The sequence below is a fragment of the Ambystoma mexicanum genome, chromosome 7q (genome assembly GCF_040938575.1).
Source record: "Ambystoma mexicanum isolate Mex_15411 chromosome 7q, UKY_AmexF1_1, whole genome shotgun sequence".
In the NCBI taxonomy this organism is placed as follows: domain Eukaryota; kingdom Metazoa; phylum Chordata; class Amphibia; order Caudata; family Ambystomatidae; genus Ambystoma; species Ambystoma mexicanum.
In genome coordinates, this window is record NC_090941.1 from 299,296,243 (window position 1) to 299,316,410 (window position 20,168).

The 20,168-nt window shown below is 44.1% G+C and overlaps 1 protein-coding gene across 29 annotated transcripts in view; it reads right to left on the reverse strand.

Moving 5' to 3' along the window:
• Nucleotides 1-356: 356 nt before the first annotated feature.
• The window catches only part of SCEL (sciellin), a 500,729-nt gene continuing 480,917 nt past the window's right edge, over nucleotides 357-20,168 (reverse strand). For all 29 annotated transcript variants that reach the window (XM_069640234.1, XM_069640237.1, XM_069640230.1 and 26 more), the window contains 3 exons: nucleotides 12,253-12,361; nucleotides 10,145-10,247; nucleotides 357-1,045 (listed from right to left, as the gene is read on the reverse strand). In XM_069640234.1, the coding sequence (XP_069496335.1) occupies nucleotides 1,029-1,045; nucleotides 10,145-10,247; nucleotides 12,253-12,361 (229 nt within the window). In that variant the 3' untranslated portion in view covers nucleotides 357-1,028. The remainder of the gene's footprint in view (nucleotides 1,046-10,144; nucleotides 10,248-12,252; nucleotides 12,362-20,168) is intronic.

The window sequence follows — 20,168 nt, forward strand, 5'->3', positions numbered from 1 at the left end:
TTGCATCCGTGCCACCGTGGGAGACGGAAGTCCAGTGTAGCTCTGCCTTCTGGGATTTGCAGGCCTGGATTTATAAAGGGGAAATCCAGGACTACAAAGACCAGAATGCAAAGGGAAAAACAGGACTGGACTAACATCTCCTGAATGGAATGGATAGTGTTGACATGTGTGGCAACCCTTTTGGCATTGCCTTGCGGGCCCGTGCCAGCCTGCCATCCGTGCTGGCTAAGATCACAACATGAGCAGGGCACCCCCTCAAGGCCTTTTTCTCCCGCAGTAGCTGCCATGCCTCTTACCCCACACAAGCAGTAGGTTTCACAATGCTAAATGCATAAGAATACTCAGGCACATCAAACTGTTTTCAGTGTTTGCTTTACTACACCACTAATGACAACAATGCTTTCATACTCTGCAGAACATTTGTTTATTGGCTCCCACCATCCAGTCTTTGTGTGTTCGATTCACACAAAATTAAATCCTGATCTTTCAGTTATGGCAATTGTTTGCATATATTCCCCTTTCATTAATTAGTTGTCATTGGTCTTATTCTTTTTTTATTCTCTTTTTATTTGATAACATTTGCTCATTAATATATTAATAGAAACCAAGTTTCATATACAATGTTATTTTTTTCCTTTCAATTTACAGACATTTTCCCTTGAGAAGAAAATCAAAGGCTGATCAGAGCACTGACACAGGCACAGTTTAGCTTCGATAAATTCCCCCAGCCCAATGAAGAAGTTACATTTCTAGAGTAGAAGAGAACCAGTTGCGAAATTCCCAATTTACCGGTCTCTCCGTCTTCTGTTCTGTTCATGCCAAGTTTTAACAGTTTGCTGCTGTGTGGTATCTTCTGGGAGCCTAGATTGAGTGCCTACTTAACATAGGCTCAGCATTTTAACAGTGATGTGCAAAGCTGGCCCCCTGGAGGTGGCCCAGGGACAGCATTAGGGGGTACATGGAATATGAAAGTACATTGTAGGCTTTTCAGGAGCATCTCCGTCAACTTGTTCAGAAGGAAGCAGAAGCTAAATGATCCATTTTTCTGATAAAAAAAGAGAAAATGTAAAGTGAGTCAGACACTGTAACTGAACAATTTTCTATTCATTGATGAGCTCTCCCAGAAAATCGAACAGCTACACACATAGAATCTGGGTGCTATAGAATTGTGGGTCGAACATTCCCATAATAAAAGGTACCGGGCCTAATCTTGTGCATAGTTGGTTGCTTCAAAGGCCTTGTGCCTTGAGAAGAAAATCAAAGGCTGATCAGAGCACTGACACAGGCACAGTTTAGCTTCGATAAATTCCCCCAGCCCAATGAAGAAGTTACATGTCTAGAGTAGAAGAGAAGCAGTTACGAAATTCCAAATTCACCGGTCTCCCCGTCTTCTGTTCTGTTCATGCCAAGTTTTAATGGTTTGCTGCTGTGTGGTATCTTCTGGGAGCCTAGATTGAGCACCTACGTAATGTAGGCTCAGCATTTTAACAGTGATGTGCACCTGTTGATGACTATATTTCTAAGCCCACATTAAGGGTAAGTTCAAAATGCAGGCTATTCATTCATCTGAGCCCTTCTCTAACACTGTGTGATATTTATACACCTTGAACGCATGAGGAATACATGTCCCAGCAGGACGGCCAAACACCTATGCAATTCCTAGTAATTAAGAAACAGCATAGCAGGTGGGGGGGACATGGCTGCTGGTCCTTGCACAACCCGTGTGTCTGTCTGTCTCAGAGTCAGTAGGCCTCATTATAAGTATGCAGGTCCGGTAACAATGGCGCCGGTAAGCTACCAGCATACTCCGAGTTCTGCGAGCGGGTGCCTTTCAGGAACGGCACCCGCTCGCAGACCTTGACGGATGCACCAGCACCATTCATGAATGATGCTGGTGCCTCCGTCCTCCCCATTCCCCTTGCATGGGAATGGGGAGTCATATTTTCCGGCGCCCGGCAATGAGCAATTACCGGGACCGCCGGGGCTGTACTGTCCCACTAAGTCCCCATTGCTGGGTGCTGGAAAAAGAATGACTCTGGCGGCAGCCGTGCCGTTTTTACCAGCACGGCTACCGCTGGACTCATAACGAGGCCCACTATGTGCAGATTTCTTATTGTAAATCCAACATGTGGGTGTTGTCTAAAAGCTGTAAGTGGACTAGCCAATTGCTGATCAAATAACATAAGGAGAATTCATGGGGAATCTTAAATGAGCCTCAACTGCCAGTCTCCTGCCACAGAATTAAACGAAAGGCATGAAGATAAAGAAAAGACTGCTGGACATAGACAGCGTGACTTCTTTCAACATCCAAGAATGGAAAGGAAATCCTCATTTCAACCGACTCGAAGACAAACATGAAGGTCACTCTACCTATTCCACAGCATCCAAATGAACATGTCATAGTCCAAACCAATATGTGTTAATGTTGTCTTTTAAACAAACAAACCACTACTTGGAATGTGAAGTAAGCAATCTCTTTTTCTTGCAGGTTTATTGTATTTGCAAGGACCTGATACACAATAGAAATGTTACCCAGTCAGTTGGGTACTCAGCTTCCTCTCGAAACTTCTGTTTGCACTCCCACTCAAACATGGCTGATTGTGCCATCGCCCTGGGATAATGTAACTTAATTTGAGTGATTCAGTAATCGGTTACACCTTCTTTATTCAGTTTCAAATCTCAAGATTTCAAATATAGATCTCTTTATCTCTCTATATTTGAAATATTACGTTTTTATTTATTTATTTATTGTTTGCTTATTAGGTGCTTATACAATAAGAAAATACTGTCGCAAAGTGCCCACAGGGCAGGTAGGGAGCAAGTGTGGAAAATACATTACAACACACTATTTAGGGGCAGAGGGGGGAAAAGGGAGAGGGACGAACCAGCTATGCCGTTTTAGTACTCAGAACGTGCAAGTGCAGAAAGGAAAAGGGAAGAGGGGCTAAGTGCTGGGGAGTCTGAGCTTGTGGGTGAGCCATAGACAAAGTGCTAGGAATGTTGAGTTCTGCACTGCCTGGGCCACAGGAGGTGTAAGTGCAAGCTTCCAGAGCGGAGGGTGTGCAGAATCAAAGTGCTGTGGACAGGAGCTGGGAAGAATTGGTGTGGGAGGTCAAGGCCTAGAGGATGCATAAGGGCCAAGGACACCGATTCAGCAACTGTGGTATTAGCAGAGGAGAGAACGAGGGAAGGAGGAGCAAAAGAGGAAAGTCTTAAGGAGCTTCTGGAATTTGAGAAGATCCTGCTCAAGGCGCAGGGGGAGGGGGAGGCTATTCCATAGGAGGGAGCCCACAGAGGAAATTGCGCTACCTCCTGCCCTCTGTTTAGCAAAACACTTAACACACAAAGAGTTGGTGCCAGAGGAACGAAGTGGTCTAGAGGGAGCGTATTAAATAAGATAAAGTTGAAGATAGCGTGGTCCCCGGGCCCAGACAGCATTGTGAATGATACAGAGGGATCTGAATTTAATCCGTGCAGCAACCGGGAGCCAGTGAAAACTTTTTAGTGCAGGAGAGATGCAGTCTCTGCGTTTAAGGCCAAGGATAAGTCTCACTGCCCTAATCTGGATAAGTTGGAGGGGTCGCAAAGTGGAAGAAGGAAGATTCAGGAGGAGGCTGTTACAGTAGCCAAGTCTAGAGAGAACCAAGGCTTGAGTCACATTGCGCCTCTCAGGGAAAGTGAGAAAAGGTAAAATTCCTTTGAGAAGGAAGAGCTGATAGTTAAATTTGGCAATGTCCTGAGTGTTAGGGAGGAAGGAGAGAAAGGAGTCAAAGATGACTCCAAGGTTTCTGGCTTCAGTTGAAGGCGCAGGGGGAGAGTCCAAAGAGGAAGGCCAGACAAATCTTGGACGGTTTCCTGTATTTTCCTCCACAGTAATTCACCACACTTACTAAACAGTGTTGCAATGAATGCAAAATTACTTTTTATAATCAAAAAAGTAAATATTCATTAAAGAAACCTTGCCAGAAAACAAGCAGATTATCTATCGCACAATAACACATCAGTATACTAATTGTACACGTTAGAAATTTAAAACTTTGCTATTGTGTTTGCAACTTTTTTTTAGCATGTTGCACTTCTAAATCCTCATGTTTAAGTACAGTGGCACATGTTGGCGTTTTATGGACAAAATAAAAATCAGAAATGTTTTTCTGTGATTAACTGAAAATATAACTACACTTTTTTGTATGCACTGCATGGCCTGAAAAGGGCTAAACACTTCACCCATGGAGTTGTCCTCCTTAGGAGAATTTCAGATATTTGGCTAATAAACCGCAGAGTGTTTTTCTGCATTCAAGTCCTTAACAGAAGGAATCAGATCTGTGGGTGGACAGAGAAGAGGTGTGAAGAGAGGGGGATTGAAGGGGTGGGCATTTTGAGGTGAGATGGCATTTAGAGGCTACACAGGAAATGGGGGCGTATGGGAGGTGTTCCCCCAATACAATCTCAACGATGTCAGGGGAGAGAGGTCAGTATAACACTTTAGAGAAGGCAGCATAAGGGTTGTCTCACTTCAAAAACAAATTAGGACATGGGCCGCCAGACCGGATGGGCTGCCAAATATGACTGTTCCCAGCTGTTGACTCCATATCATGACCTTGGATTCTCTGAGGTTAGCCTACCTTTCTAATTTTCTGATTTGGGGATAGAGAACCTCTCAACCCCATTAAATAAAAAGTGACACTAGAAACTGACCACTTAAGAGCAGTTTTTGATGTGTCTTCAAACATGTTTTCAAAATTGGATAATGAGGCCTAGTCGTCATGGGTTAAACAGATAAACTCATGCCAATTTCCCATACAGGCTTCAGAAGATATGGATGTAGTTTGGAAACCCCATTTGCCTTATCTATTCTTACAATGAGGGAGCCCGTGGGTAATAAAAAGCAGACTGTTGTGTTCTCTCATGGATTTTTATTTGAAGCTTGATTGTGAGGACCTTGAGAAATGATGGAAACAAATGAGCAACCTGTTGATTTTCTGAACTTAATTATTACGCTATACTCCGCTACCTGGGTTTGAACATGGATTGGCAAGAGGAATGAATGGTCTGAAACTATTAAAACATCATATGGACTTAGGCAGAGCTGCATCTTTGCCCCCTCTTTTTTAACGTTGGTATTGCCTTCACCCGTTGAAGACTTTATGGAATTCACTCGTTTCCACACCAGTTCGGACTGGGACATGTTTCTTTTCTGTCAAAACCTGGGTGCCCCTCTATTGAGAACGAAAAGATTGTGCCAGAAGAAAGGGTCTACAATCATGTTGTAAATCACGGTGCCGGACTACAGGAAAATATCCTTTTCCTTTCAGTCTGGTCTTGCTCATAAAGACAGTCCACCCTGAAATGGCAGGCACATGTTCTCTGAGCAAGAGCACCACCATCAACCTAGAACACATGTTCTGCTTCTTTGGGCATCACCAGACTTATGGCTGAGGTGAAGTATCTCCAAGTACCAAGAGCCATGTGTCCACTCCTGGGTTGCCCTTACTAGGGGTGAAGTGTTTTTATAATTTGCCAAATATTAGAGAACTCCTCTACTGAAACTTAACAATGAACCGTTCATATGCATGATACCCATCTTCCATTGTGTTTTAGCTCACTGTATCCTAGCACAAGAGAAATATTAATTTGCATATCACTATAGTCCTACCACAAGGAAAGTAGGAAATACTAGGAATAGCTTCAGTGCAAATCCTCGTGGAGGGACTTTAAGTTGCCATTATTTAAAGGCATACAACAATATCTCAGTTTATTTTCTTACTAAAAGATGACAGATTTGATGGAATGTTGCTTCAACCCTATCAAAATCCTTGTCTCTCATTGTGCACTGGGGAAAGATTAATATGGCTAACTGTGGGTGCAGGGTATGTTATTATGCTATATTATGCTATGCTATGCTATTTTATTTTCCCTTTGCATGGTCTCTTTGAACTGTAGTGTATCTCAAAGAGAAGGAGGCTGAGTTTGGTAAGTGGGAAAACAGGGAACATGCTAGATACCTGTGTGCATTTTGATGCTTGCAGTTTTAATGTACCCAGTGAGATGAACTGCCTTCAGGCAAGGGTGTGACAGCCATGACCTTTTACATTTGTTTATTAGGTAATACAATGTTGCGGGTAATTCTATCTTTGAAAGGGAAATCTGCTAATCAAAGTCCCCTGTCATAAACTCTATGCCAAACGCATAGTGTGTATGTGTGCCCTGGTCCCTGCTGCATCAGTATCCTGATTCCTAGCACCTGCTCTGTCTGTGGCACAAAGCAAGTTCAGAGGACACAGGTGCCTTCTTGACAGCTGCAGTGACATCCAAATCTCTGCAGGGCACAGGCTGTATTTAAAATATGCACCAGTGGTCCAGAAACTGTATAATGCTAGAGAGCCTGTCCTGTGGTACACTAAACTGTACATATAAGGCATACCTGAGTTTAGGGTATGGTGGACAGCAACTCTCAGAGTTATCCCAGTCACATTAAATTGGTTTCACTTATGAGTCAGCCCTGTGGGCCCAGTTTAGCAGTGGAAGGAATATATGTATTCCTCCCAGACAAGGCCCACCCTTTTCCCCTGCCAGGACTGTAGCCTTGGGGGATTACCCTTACACATTCTCTTTGTTCCTTTGTAAGGACAGGTAACATCCTTTCCCCCAGGACAGCCACTCCACAGGTCGCCAGCATGGGAACAGAAACCAAAAGGCACACATATGAACAGAGAGCAATGCCTCACATCAAGGGGCTGCATTTCTAAAGACATTTCATCCCATTGAGAAGGGAGTGGGTTAGTGTAACCAGAGAGGGATCTGTACAGTTTTGGGAGGGATCTCCCATCTTGATTCTCTCTGCCCCTCTTCCTCTTTCCTGTCCACCCCCACTTGCTCTGGAGCAAAGCACATTCGGTGTGACATCATAAGGGCAAAATCCACACATTTCAAGATCAAGGATTGGACCCCTGAAGCGGCTAGCTTTAGCCCAATAGCCTAGGGACTTTTGCCAATAAAATAAGGGGTGTCCTACCACTTCTTTGAATCATCTGAAATCATCTTGAAGCATGTATCATCACTTGAGAAGATTGTTGGCCCGTGCTGGTTAAGCAGCCCTTTCTAGAGTCCTCTAGTTGTGAGGTGAAGGCAGGTGGGTATCCCTACAAAATATCCCCACCAAAAATATTGCCGTACATATGGCCGTTTGTCTCACCATAGGCGATATTTTGGGGGGGGGAGATAATTTGTGGGCGTGGGGATTGCGGGGGTGCCCCCCACACATTTTAAAATAATGCAGGGGTTGCCGGGGAGCCCCCGCAGGGTCCATGGGACAATGTCGCTGCAGAAATATGGCGATATTTTTGTATCGCAATATTTTTGCGGGGATATTATCACATGGAACCGGCAGGTGTTTCAAGGCAGAGGAGGGCTCTGTGTCCTACCCATCACCTGGGACATTGGGGGTGATCTACTGCTGGAACAGGACCTGCCTCTCCTCCAGCCACAGCAGTACTCAGGACCTCTCCATGTTGGGGGACCCCTGCAGTTGTGTGCTGGCCTACCTCATGTTTGGGACCCTGAGAACAAGGACCCATCTTGTCCCAGAGTCCCTGGAGTGGGCTCACAGCAACCTAAGAAGTGACCTGCTGCTGGACCAATACCTGCCACTCTGGCAGCCACAGCAGTACCCAGGACCTTACTGTGTTTAAGGACCCCTGCAGTTGTGTGCCAGCCTCCCCGTGTTTATGAGCACGAGAAAATGACTTATCTTGTCCCGAGCCCCTGGATTGAGACTCAGGGCACTCTGAGACCCAAGACAGCTGAGACCCTAGTGTGTTTGCCATTGAACTGCTTGGAACATGTTTCAAGAACTGTTGAACACATTTGAACCAGTGGGACCCTCCGTTGCTGCTTTTTGCCCTCTCCCAATCTTTGTATAGCACCAAGAAGTCAGGTTTGGTGGGCCGCACCATGCAGAACTGCAAAGAAGTTACTATTGACTACTAACTGACCCCATGGTCCATTTTTGTGGGCCCTAGGCACTTGTTAGATCACTTTAATCCCCAGTTGCAACTTGAAGAAATATCCTTTTGAGCATTGTGGTATTTTGATTGCCTTTCTCCCCTTGTCTCCTCACCCAGAGTGCTGCAACTATTCTATCTGTGCATATTCTGTCTTTCTTCTACAGGGGTGGGTTTTTACTGTGTTTTCTAGTTAGGTAGTGTTGTAAATGATGTGTCTAATTAAAGCATATCATTTTATAGAACCTTGATTGGACATTCCTTTATTTTTCACTGTTATACTTCGCTGTTTGGGTTGCTACCGATCCACATTCACACTCCTCTTAAGAGTATAGCCTTCCCTCAGACCAGGTTACCACAAAAGGTGAAGGAGATATATCTCTTGACTGTGGTTGATCTACCTTTATGATTGTGTTGGCTCTTTGTTTGTAGGAATAATGTAATTTAATGGGTTATTTATAAAGCGCTTAATACCCAGAAGTTTCTATGCACGGACCCGGGGATCGAACCTGTGTTGCTCTGCGTCGTCTTGCTTCCAAGGCGAGCATGTTGCCCCTGAGCTATCTGTGTGAGGCCTGAGTGGGCGTTTTAGCCTCTACTCATCCTTATACTCCTGCAGAGCAGACGTCAATTTATCACACACAGCTACTGTGTGTGGGTCTATTTTTAGATGGTGTGTGAGAGGGCATTTAAGGCACCTGTGTTCAGGGAGCCTTTTGTGGCAATCGAATGAGTATGTATTGATCGAGACAGTGATGTATATGTTAGATGGAGAGGTATACATTTCTGATGTTTGATGTCTGTTCAATTGCTATTCTGTGAGTTGCTTAATTGGTATGTGCATTGTGTTTTAGAATATAGAATTGGGAAGTGTTTGTGACAGGAGCATTCAATGGAGACCTCAAAGGGCTTCTGTGGCATCCATCCAGTGTGGACGAGCCAACATCCGAGTAGAGGTACTGACTCCTTGGAGCAGAAATACATTGGGGCAGATGGGAGCATAATTACAGTGGGACCCCCAGGAGAAATAACACAGCACGGACAACTTACAGCAGGGCATCGGTATGTGGAATTGACCTGCAATATCCTTGTCCCCAATACCCTGCAACTCTACTGGGATGAGATGAGCAAGTAAAATATGACTGCATTGAGGGAATAAGGCGTCATGGCTCATGATGATGTGGTTAATCTATTGCGATGGCTTCCGCATAGACGATTCACTTGGCTCTTTGTAAAATAATATTTTCCCGACAAAAATGTATCTGCTTGGCGCCTTCTATAATTATGTTTTTTAATTGATTCTGCATTTTTACTATACTATTCCATGTATTCACTATACATACGAAATATTGGAGTTTGCCGAAGGCTATGTCTGAATGGTAACGAAATGCAACACCTTGTAAATAATGCTTTTTTTTGTGGAAGATATTTGCAGACATATTAACAGTGAAAGATACAAATGTTGAAAAATAAAATTAGGTGTGCGATTAAATCTGAACCAATTTCTTGGTATCATGCTATCTAATGAGATAATACAGTTAACAATGTTATAGCAGTAGCAGTTTACTGTTGCAATCTCATAAATGTGTCAGTGCGGGAAAAGTGGTGATAATTGTGTTGCTGATGCTTTTCCCACACTGCCAGACTACAGGTTTGCCGGTGGGGGTTGAGTGATTTACCTCTAGCCAAGAGCTGGAGGTAAATCGGGCTCCCACTTGCAAAAAACAGCCGGTATTGCTGGCACCAGCATTACTGGTGTCGGTAATACGTCAATTCCCACCATGGAGTCCTGTGTGGAATTACCACTGTTGCCGGCACCTGTAATATCCCGGTAAGACCGGGATACCAGGCGCTGGTAACGGTAGATCCGTTTGCCGGTATCCTGCTGGAATTACCAGCATGATACCGACAAACCTATAATGAGGTATTTAGTACTGGAGTGCATAAGGGATCTTTATGCCTTGATCAAAAGGCAAAGGTGTGCAGTGAGAACTTTAGTGCAAACATATAACATGTGATTGTTAGACATAACACCAACGTAAATGGCAACCAACTCGCACGCGGCGTCTCATTGGATGAAAGCGAGGTACGTTCTTCAGGTCCATGCGTACAAGAGTCTGTCAGGATGGCGTATGAGAGCTTACCTCTGCTTGAGAGGTAGCAAGGTGCACAATGGATGGTCTGCTTGAAGATCCACATGCTGTCCCCCGCTTTCAGGTTTTCCAGTGATGACTTGCACACTTCACACTGAAACACCAAGCAAAATAGATACCATATGAACAGTGTCCTATTGGGGTTAACTGGATCTAAGACACATATATTCACACAAATACATGAAAGTTTCAACACAGTTTCTTTGTTTTATATCTTGCGATGAGTCCAAATTTGGATCAATTGGATTCATGTGTGCAATACTAGCTGGGCACTGGAGGACTGGCTGTAGTTCTGAACACAATGGAAGGCGAGATCTACAGTATATGTTATTTAATATTAAGGAGTTTGTGCTATCATATAAACAGGCGTGCCTCCTCTCGCGGGGCACAATGCCATTGCAGACCCCAATGGGTCTTCAGGAGCACTCTTGCTATTCCAGAAAGGGGATTGAGTCCCATTACTGTAGTAGCTTCATGAGCTGCCCGGTTGCACCTGCCACACATTTTGAGTAATTGACTTGAGGTCCCAGCTGGATTATCCGTAGGTCCCTTTGTAATAATCAATGCATGGGTGCAGTTAAGGCACTTTAGCTTTCTCAAGGATGCATTCTCTGATTCCCATAGATTTGAAAATCAATCAATCTTGCTCTAATGCATGTTATCAGTAAGGAGCATGAAACAGAGCCGCTCCTTCTCGAAGGGGGTAGGAAAATGGCCGCGCATCCATAAGATGCCTGACGTTCTGTATTGGGATGGTGGTTCCAGGCACCTCCGTGACCACCACCATGCTTCAGCCAGTGACAGATTTCATGCCGCGGTTCTGTGTCATTCCATTGCCAGGATTTTTTTCGCTGAGTTTTTTGCCACCAATTTTTGTCTGAAAAAACTCATTGAATTATTTTATTTTTTAATTGGGTGGTGCCCCTTCCCAGTTTTTTACTATCTATTCCCCACCCCCCTACCTCTTCTATCTTTTTATCCACCCGACTCATATTTTTCGATGGGTTTTTTTTCCTGCCAAAAATCTGCGGAAAAAACTCCACGAAAAATCCCTGGTCATGAAGGAACGCCGCACCCATGCCGCAGGGTTATGCTTGGAGATCACGGCTATGTATCCGGAGCTTGCGAATCATCGGGATTAGTGGAGCACACTGCATAATCAGAGTGACCCCGGTCTCTCCAGGGCAGCTGCGCACGTGAGCACGTGTGACTCCTTCCTCAGTCATCCATCTCATCATGGTAACAACAAGCACCGCATCCAGGTGCTTCAGGCCCAAGAGGGATCCCGCTTCCACGTCAAAACGTTAGCATTGCACGTCGCATTGCTAGTGCATACTGGCATTTGCAAACAATGCTTTATATAGTGTATAGTCTGCCGTAGGTTTGAAGACCTGTCACCAAGGTCCAGTTTTCAGAAAACTGGATCAGCATCCTTTCAAACAAAAGAGCAACTTAAAACAAACACAACAACCCTTTGCACAAAAATTCCCTATCCTACTCGGTGTCACAGTTAACTTCAAGCTGTGGCTGTCTGTGAACTGAGGTGATGGTGAGGTGATGGTGAGACTGGTCCATTTTATTAATTAAACTCAACTCACTATACATAGTTTTGGAACTTGCTGTTCCCGATACAAAAGGCCTTTGCACAGCGGCAATGCTACTTTTTCCTGTGGCATTTTTGGGCCACGGAGTGGCCCATTAACTTATCCCGTGGTCCCCTTGGAGTGCTCTGTCAGCAGTTGCCCGCTGCCCCCATCCCCATGGCTGAGGAGAGTAGGTTGGAAGGGAATGTGTTCCTCTCAGGCCCGGGTACCGCTATGGGGCCTGGCAGGATCCCTGTCTGTACCAGACTCTTCTTAAATTGAAGACTATTGAGGGTGGGGGGAGGGAACCACAAGGGCTACCAGGTTGTTAGCCAGCAGGCCCATCTTGGCTCTTGACACCCAATGCGCCCTTCTCACATCTATCTCTCGGGAGAACCTTGCCTAGGAAAAATAAGGCAATGCTGAATGAAGTGATCAACCCAAGGCACAGTTCTGAAGCGGGGGCGTGGGCGGCGGTTTCCCGCCAATGGCTCACCATCACGACCTGCCCCTTACCTTGAAGCAAGTCGCATGGCAACAGATGTTCATTTCCTTCAGGATCATTTTTGGGTCGATGTTGAGCGGTTTCCGACAGTAAGTGCATATATCCTTCTCAATGACTGACCTGCTCATAAATAAAATAGAATACATGTCAGTGTTAGTGTTAGTGTTAGTGTTAGTAACACAGCATTTCACTGGAGTGATAATATACTGGGGAACTTAATCAAACAAGCATTGGCAACGCCAACAGTTTGGGATTTTGTGTAGGCATGGGAAAGGCACTTGCCAGACACAGCCCTAGTGATATGAATGCCCATTGATGGTGGCAGCTGCAAAATGGTGCGAGTACATGGGCATTTAATAGCAGTGCCCGGCAATTCTCTAATACCTATACGCAAGGCAAAACTGTTGGCTTGGTCAATGCTTGTTATTAACTGAAGCACACGTATGGTTCTTATAAATGGAGTGGATGAAGGTAGACCTGGTTAAGGCATTTCTATTACAACAGTAGTTTGTTTGTTTACTTATTTGTAAGGCGCACCTCGCCCGAAGGTATCTGGGCGCAGCAGCTACAAGGATACTTTAGGCATAGGTTACAGGTTGCATCAAAATATACATTGTGTTACACAGATAATTATATTAAATTACATACAACGGATTCAAAGTGTGCAGGTAAGAACAGTAATTATATACATGTGCAGCTCTGTACTGCAAGAGTACAACAGAGGTAAGAGATGGTTAGGCACAGAGGGTCAGTGATCATTGGCTATGAGCCAATTAAGGGTATTGTATCTACATTTTTGGATGGTTTAGTCCGCTCTTCTCAATGGGGGGAGGGCATTCCAATGCTGTGTCGCCAGAAGGAGAAGCTACTTCCCCCTGCTTTTTATAAATTTAAACCTGGGAACTAACAGGCGGCAGGACTTAACTGTCCTGCTAGAGCATTTACAGCTGCAGTTAAGTCATTAACTCGCAGAAGATTGCTTTAAAAACTCCTGGCTGGCACTTCCAGAGAAAAGTTTGATGGTGAGACTTGAAAAAGCTAGCTCAAAGAGATCCCAGGAGTAAATGAGTGGGAATGGGCAAAGGGATTAGTATGGCCAAGGGCAGTTAATGGGTGAGTAAATACCCAAACACCTGCAAGCTTTGTATCCCCGCTCATGCCATTTCTTCCTAGCCTTACTCTAATGCAATTGTCTCGGCTTAAAGGTGGCGTTTTACATAATAGCCAGCACTAAAAAGGGTTTTAGCGCAATGTGTTCATTTTATTCTGGGTTTGGGGCAGAGCTACAATCATACTTAAATAAATAATATATTTTGTTTCTAATTCATGGTCTCTCGTAACCAGGACTAATGTCTGGCAGAGAGACTCCCAGGACCCCCCTTGTCAATTTACATATTTAAGTAACTTTGGGTCTCACCCTAAGTTACTAGGGGAATCCAGACGTGGACCCCTTGCTCACTATTCTTAGAGAGGCACAGCTTCACCCTACTGATGAGGTCCAACCAGACAGAAACATGTGTCTGGGTTTGCTGTTGGTACTCTTGTTCAGAGGAGAATTGCCTAGCATTTCGGTGCTGGACTGCCCCAGGGCAGGACAAAGATTGATATGTTTGGGATATTTCTTCTCTGTGAAAGATAGTGAGCTAAAGACTCTGGGTAAGTCTCTCGTAACCAGGACTAATGTCTGGCAGAGAGACTCCCAGGACCCCCCTTGTCAATTTACAGACTGTGATCACCACATACAGGTTATTAATGTTACGTCCCAACATACATGAGTCAGAAAGGTCAGGTGCTAAAAACACCACTTTCTGGTTATTCTTAAACGCCACGAGCCACACAAATGAGAACACATGTATGCCGGAAACATACTCCCGGCCAACATCATCCTAGACCATCCTGACATCTTTGCACCAGCTTTAACTAAAGTGATTAACACATCTTTCTGTGATCAAATCGTGCCTAAAAGTATAAAAAGGGTAACAGTCATGCCCCTTGTAAAAAAAACTAATCTACACCAGAGGGGCCCAAATAATCTAAGACCCATAACCAACTGCAATGTTATACTTAAAATCATGGACAAGATTGCCACCACACAGCTCCAAGAACATGTAGAAAGCTCGGAACTCCTCCACCACCAACAGTCTGGTTTCCGACCAGCGCATAGCACAGAAACAGCTATGCTGGATCTACAGACTAAGATGCACAACATCATTGATGAGTGGAAAGCTGGCCTGCTCGTACTCTTGGACCTGAGCGCTGAGAAGCAATAAGCTGGATCATGTCTTTCCTACAAAACAGAACATCTAGAGTTCACTGGGGAAATCTATTCTCAATAGAAAAAGCAATCACATGTGGAGTTCCACAAGGTGCCAGCATGTCCCCACTCCTGTTTAACCTCTACCTTGGGTTTCTCTGTATAGTCCTTGATAACATCAACACGTTCTTTACCAATTACACTGACGACACTCAGCTGGTAATTGAACTAAGTGGAAACCATCAAAAGGACAACGAAAAACTAAGCCTGGTATACAACGCGGTAGAGCAATGGATGGACCAAAATTGGATGTGCCTAAACGGCAACAAAGCAGAGCTTATGGTCTTTGGTTCCAATCTAGTCAGATCTAAGCTCCATCTCGCATACAACACCTTCACCATAAAAAATACTCAAATTCAGGTCCTAAACAAGGTCCAAACCCTTGTGATGATGCTAGAAGCGTCTCTGGGATCAGATGCTCAAACCCTTTACGTTATAAAAAAACGTGCTCTTACCTCTGTTTACTAAAAGCCATAAGACCTTACCTATCTGAGGAAAACAGCGCCACGGTCACAAGAGCTACCATCTTATCCCGCCTGGACTATGGCAATGCGCTAATACTAGGATCTAACAAAAATTGCTACCATAGCTACCAAGTTCTGCAAAACAATGCAGTGAGAATCATCAAGCAAAAAACCAGGAAACAGCACATTAGCGAAGCCAGGAAATAACTACACTGTCTAAAAATCGAAGAGAGAGTCCAATTCAAGTCCCTCATGCTCACACATAGATGTATTTTGGGTAAAGCCCCTGAATACCTGAAAACTAAAATCATTCCATACAAGCCCGCCAGAAAGCTAAAATCAGCCGAACAAGGATTGATTGTGGTGGCTCCTTTCAGACGTAAAAACGGGGCTGGTAAATCCTTCCCTATATCTGTAGCAGGCTTATGGAATAACCTCCCAGGCCAGCTAAGGATGGAAGCTAACTATCAACGCTTTCGCAAATTACTGAAAACTCACATCTTTAAGTAATACACACAATATAGTCCGTCCAACTATTCATGTTGATCAAATGTCTCGTGATACGTGTACACTGTTTGTCATTTGTCCTCCGTGTTCCTGTTTCCGCGCTCGAGAGCTACCGGTGCAATACAAATAAATAAATAAGTGTCCTGATTGCAAGCTAGTAATGGGATTGGAACTGGGCAATTGGGAACAATAAATGTCCTCATAATATTAGCAATTATCGATGCTGCTAGAGCTCTGTTCCCCCTGGATTTGGATTGATTGGCAATGATGATTTCATGGAGGTGCGCAAAGCATGGCTTATTGATAAAGCATTGACGGATAAGAACAAAAACATGCAGGTGCACCCCCGTGTTGTTAGGATGGTAATGTCACACACTGAACGTTATGGTGGCAATGTGATGTGAAACCCACTGTCAGAACAAAGTTTATTGCATTGCTGTCTGAGTGCGGCTGCCACTAATTACCACCTGGTAGCTTCAGTGCGGAATAAACGGTCACTGTGTGCTGGCTTGTTTTTAGTTGGTAGACGTTATGTGATGTTTGGTGTGTTCATGTGTACCGGGTGATTTGTGTGTGATTGGTTTCATTTCCTATTGGGTGTTGAGTAGTGTGTGCAGTTTGCGGTGGTTTTAGGTTAGAGAAATGGGTGTGTTTTGTTCTGTGTGTTTGAGGGTGTGCATGCAGGATAATGGTTATGTTGATCTGTCGAGTTTATATTATTCTATGGTGATTTGCTTTGCTATTGTTATGGTGATTTGCTTTGCTATTGTTATGGTGATTTGCAGTGCTATTGTTATGGTGATTTGCTTTGCTATTCTTATGGTGATTTGTGGTGCTATTTGCATCTTTGCGAGGATTTTGAAATCTGAATGTTTACCCGGTGCACGGTGAGCGTTGATCTACTCATGCTGTGGCACGCAAATATAATATCATTCTTAATGCAGCGATCATCAGGAGAGTGGCACATCTGTCTCTCTGTGGGCAACCTGCAATGTTTATTTCTAGCAAACACATTTACCCGAGTGCATGCTAAGTTCCCACTCCTACGTGTGGGTGACAGATTGGGAACCACAAGGCTGGGCAGAGAGGCCACGTAGACAGAGCTGCACCAACGACAATATCAACAGTGTTCCGCTGTCATTGGTGCACCTGCACAGCACTGTATCCTGGTCTGAAAGTGCAGTCACTCGGGCACTGACAGACCAGTGTCTGGTGTCTGGATGAGTGGTGCATTGGATGTGCATTGCTTATCTTGGTTGAGTGGCAGTTCTACGGATTTCTCTGGTAGGGCTGCACACCACGGTGGATATGTAGTGCTCATGTATGCTGTCAGCTGACTACAGCATGTAGTTACCAGGACTCTTGTGTTTGGTTCGTCGCATAGTTCTGTGTGGGGTGGTCGTTACACACCCAGCCAAGTGCACCTTGACTGCCGGCATGAGGGTTGTTTTAAATCCGCAGCAGCGGATGCAATTAAAAACACAGAAATTAAACTGAAAAGCCAATAAAACACAGAAGCCAGAAGTGTAGGTCAATCTTCTTTCATTTCTAACTCAGAAGTGCACGTTAGGCGACAACCCCGCCTCTAGGTTTGCATGGTGGGCTGCAACCCACAACAGGAGTAAAAAAAGGGGACAGGTGGAATGGCTGTCGTTAAGACCCGAGACAAATGGGCATAGAAAAGGGACATTACATTTTGGAGTTATAATCAATTTTAATAATTGGTTATTTATAATACACTTAACACCCAGAGGTTTCTAAGCGTGGACGTGGGAATTGAACCTGTGTTGCTCTGGGTTCTTGCTTCCAATGCGAGCGTGTTGCCTGTGAGCTATCTTCCCGAGACAAGCTATATTTGGCTGCATATGTGGGTTGTGGCTGGAGGGATGATGGCAGAGAGGTACGCTGTAAGTAACACTCCTTACCAATGTTATGCATTCAAGAAGCGGGCTGGCTAGCGCGGGCCTTGCAGAGAGTTTGTAAGCATTGGATTTATAAAGCACTAACATAGCTCAAAAACAAAAGAGCACTGTACATAGGGTAAGCACCAAGAAGGTTACTATTAGGGTGTGGTGGTGGCAAAGGAGCTGGGATATGTAGCGGGAGCAGGGGATGAGGGCGCGCCACAGGGAGACAGGTAGGACTCACTGCCGCGTTCCGCGATTGGCTGCTAATTGGAAGAGTTCATTGGAAATTACTCAATGCTAGCATACAAGACAGCTGTACGAGATTTTTTTTAAACTAAGTGGAGATAGCTGCTTGCGATTAAAGGTGTAACTCTAGAGGGGTTTGGCTGGGAAACAGGGATGTCGCTGCATTGGTATGTTTGTGTATAAGAATGCAACTGGCCAAGGAATCGTGTGTTATGGAAATGCTGAATGCACAGTGCTGTGTGTGTGGTGAATGTGTTGCAGGAGTGTAATTGTAAAGTGGTTGCGTCATCGGGTTGATGCTATGCAGTTGTGTGTGTCTGAGTGTGTGTAATTTGAGACTGGTACTGCATAGGGAACAATAAGTCCTAGGAGTATAGCCGATTACAGATTTGCGTGCCCTTACAATACTGACTACACTGGCAGTGTGCCGGTTGATATGTTCTTAAATTTAGGTATTTTGTGTAGCACTAAAGGTCACTTTGTAGCCATAGCAAACCACTTGTAGTGAGTGTATGCAAGATACCATGGTCGAAGTCTGACCTCTTTTAAAAGGGCCACCCAGATTGGCTCATCTTGCTATAAGTTATTTCATCTGGAATTTCAATGAGAGCGAACTAGCAGAGACATCACGTGCATATGGGTGCCAGTCACTCAACCAAGAAAGTGGTGAAAACTGGGCTTTAAAATAAATTAATAGCACTTAGAAATATGGTAATTAGTGGAATTTGGCCGGATTACTCCCGAATCTGGAACCAAAAGGCCACGCCTGAGCAGACAGGCAGCTCTGCACTCCCAGTGATCAGCTCTGTCCAGCACCTGGAGACTAACTTACAACTCCGACCGAAAGACGGCGGACATATAATCATTGGCTTTAGCATTACCAACCTCCTACAGATTGGGCATATACACTCATTTGGTTATGGGGATTGAACCCCTGTACTCACCAGAGCATCTATGCTAACCAGGTACAACTGCATTTACTTATCATTCTGTCACGCTCTATTTTCACACACTTTCAGAAACAGTGCCTTATGCCTCCTTCTTTTTTTTATTTAGACATTAACATCAATTGATTCACCAAAGATTTATCTATGGTGGTAAGTTTTTTCCAATATTATTGACTTGCAATTTCTCACTGCAATACCTCATTTTAGCATTTGAGTGAGGATTTCACCATTCCCTTTTCAGATACTCTTCCTGAGTCACCACTGACCTTGAGAATTTGTTATTTGACCATTTGGACATACGGAATGTCACATCATTTCGCATGCACATGTATGGACCTTGTGGAGAGATTTTCTCTGATACTTATGGCCATTGTATTTTCACTAATTGGGCATTTTATATTTTTCATTTTCCATTTGTCTTGGCCATGGACTATTCTCATTCTCCGTACCTGCATCAACAAACCATTCCATATTGGTATGACTTTGTCTTACATCGCTTTTGCTTTTCTTCTGATGTGATGCTTCTGGGAATATTCTTTTGATATGTGATTGTGCAATTTCCTTGAACCAATGGTATTTATCTTTCCGTTTGAACGCATTGTTATGTTGATATTTATTTTTCTACCAATGTACAGCCTTGATAACGACCGGATTGGTCGAAACACGTGTCGGCTGTTTATGACCAAATAAATTCTGCACACAAGCACATGACCCTGTTCTACAGTTTGGACTTTCTTGAACATATTTCTCTGGGAACTGCGCATTGGGTTTACCTTCACTCCATAGTTTACTGTTCCATGTGTCCTGGTGCTGTTTAGGGGGCACCAGTGGAAGGTTTCCAACGCAGCAGAACCACATAGCTTTGATAATAATGGTACTAAATAGCACACTGCTACCTTACGACCCCTAGTTTGCTCTTTTTTGCTGTCTAACTTACAACTCAGAAGAGCTTTGGATCATTTCCTCTTTCGTTTTGCATTTAAACATATTTAAGTGTGATTAACAGATAGTTTCATAGGTGTGCATGGGTATTTGGGAGTGCCTATAGTTTGTGGCATGTCCTGTTCTACATGTCAATGTTGGGTGACTAGAAATAGGAGAGGTGCAGAAACCTGAAACCTGAAAAATTGACAAATAGGTGACTGCATCATTGATTTTCTTGCACTGTGTTGATTTCAGTCTTCATAGTACACATTAAAACCTTGAGTTTTAGCTGTACATTACTACGCATGTTGGCCATTACTTTGCATGTTGATAATTGTAGGCTTCCATTGAGGATGCGGAACATAAAACTACAGTCATACTCTTGTTCCACAACGTGTTACTGTAACATTTATATATCATCAGGTTGGTCTATTATGTGGTTGTTTCATGCTTCACATCATTTCTATAAAATAGAATTATTCTAGCCATATGTTTATTTTTCATTTTTACAAGGCTATCACTTGTCTGCCATAATTCCATTATTACTCTGACCCAGCGTGCTGCCCACTCCACCAGTAGCTAAGCTCCCAGAGTCTTTTTTCCATTTCCAGCATTGAA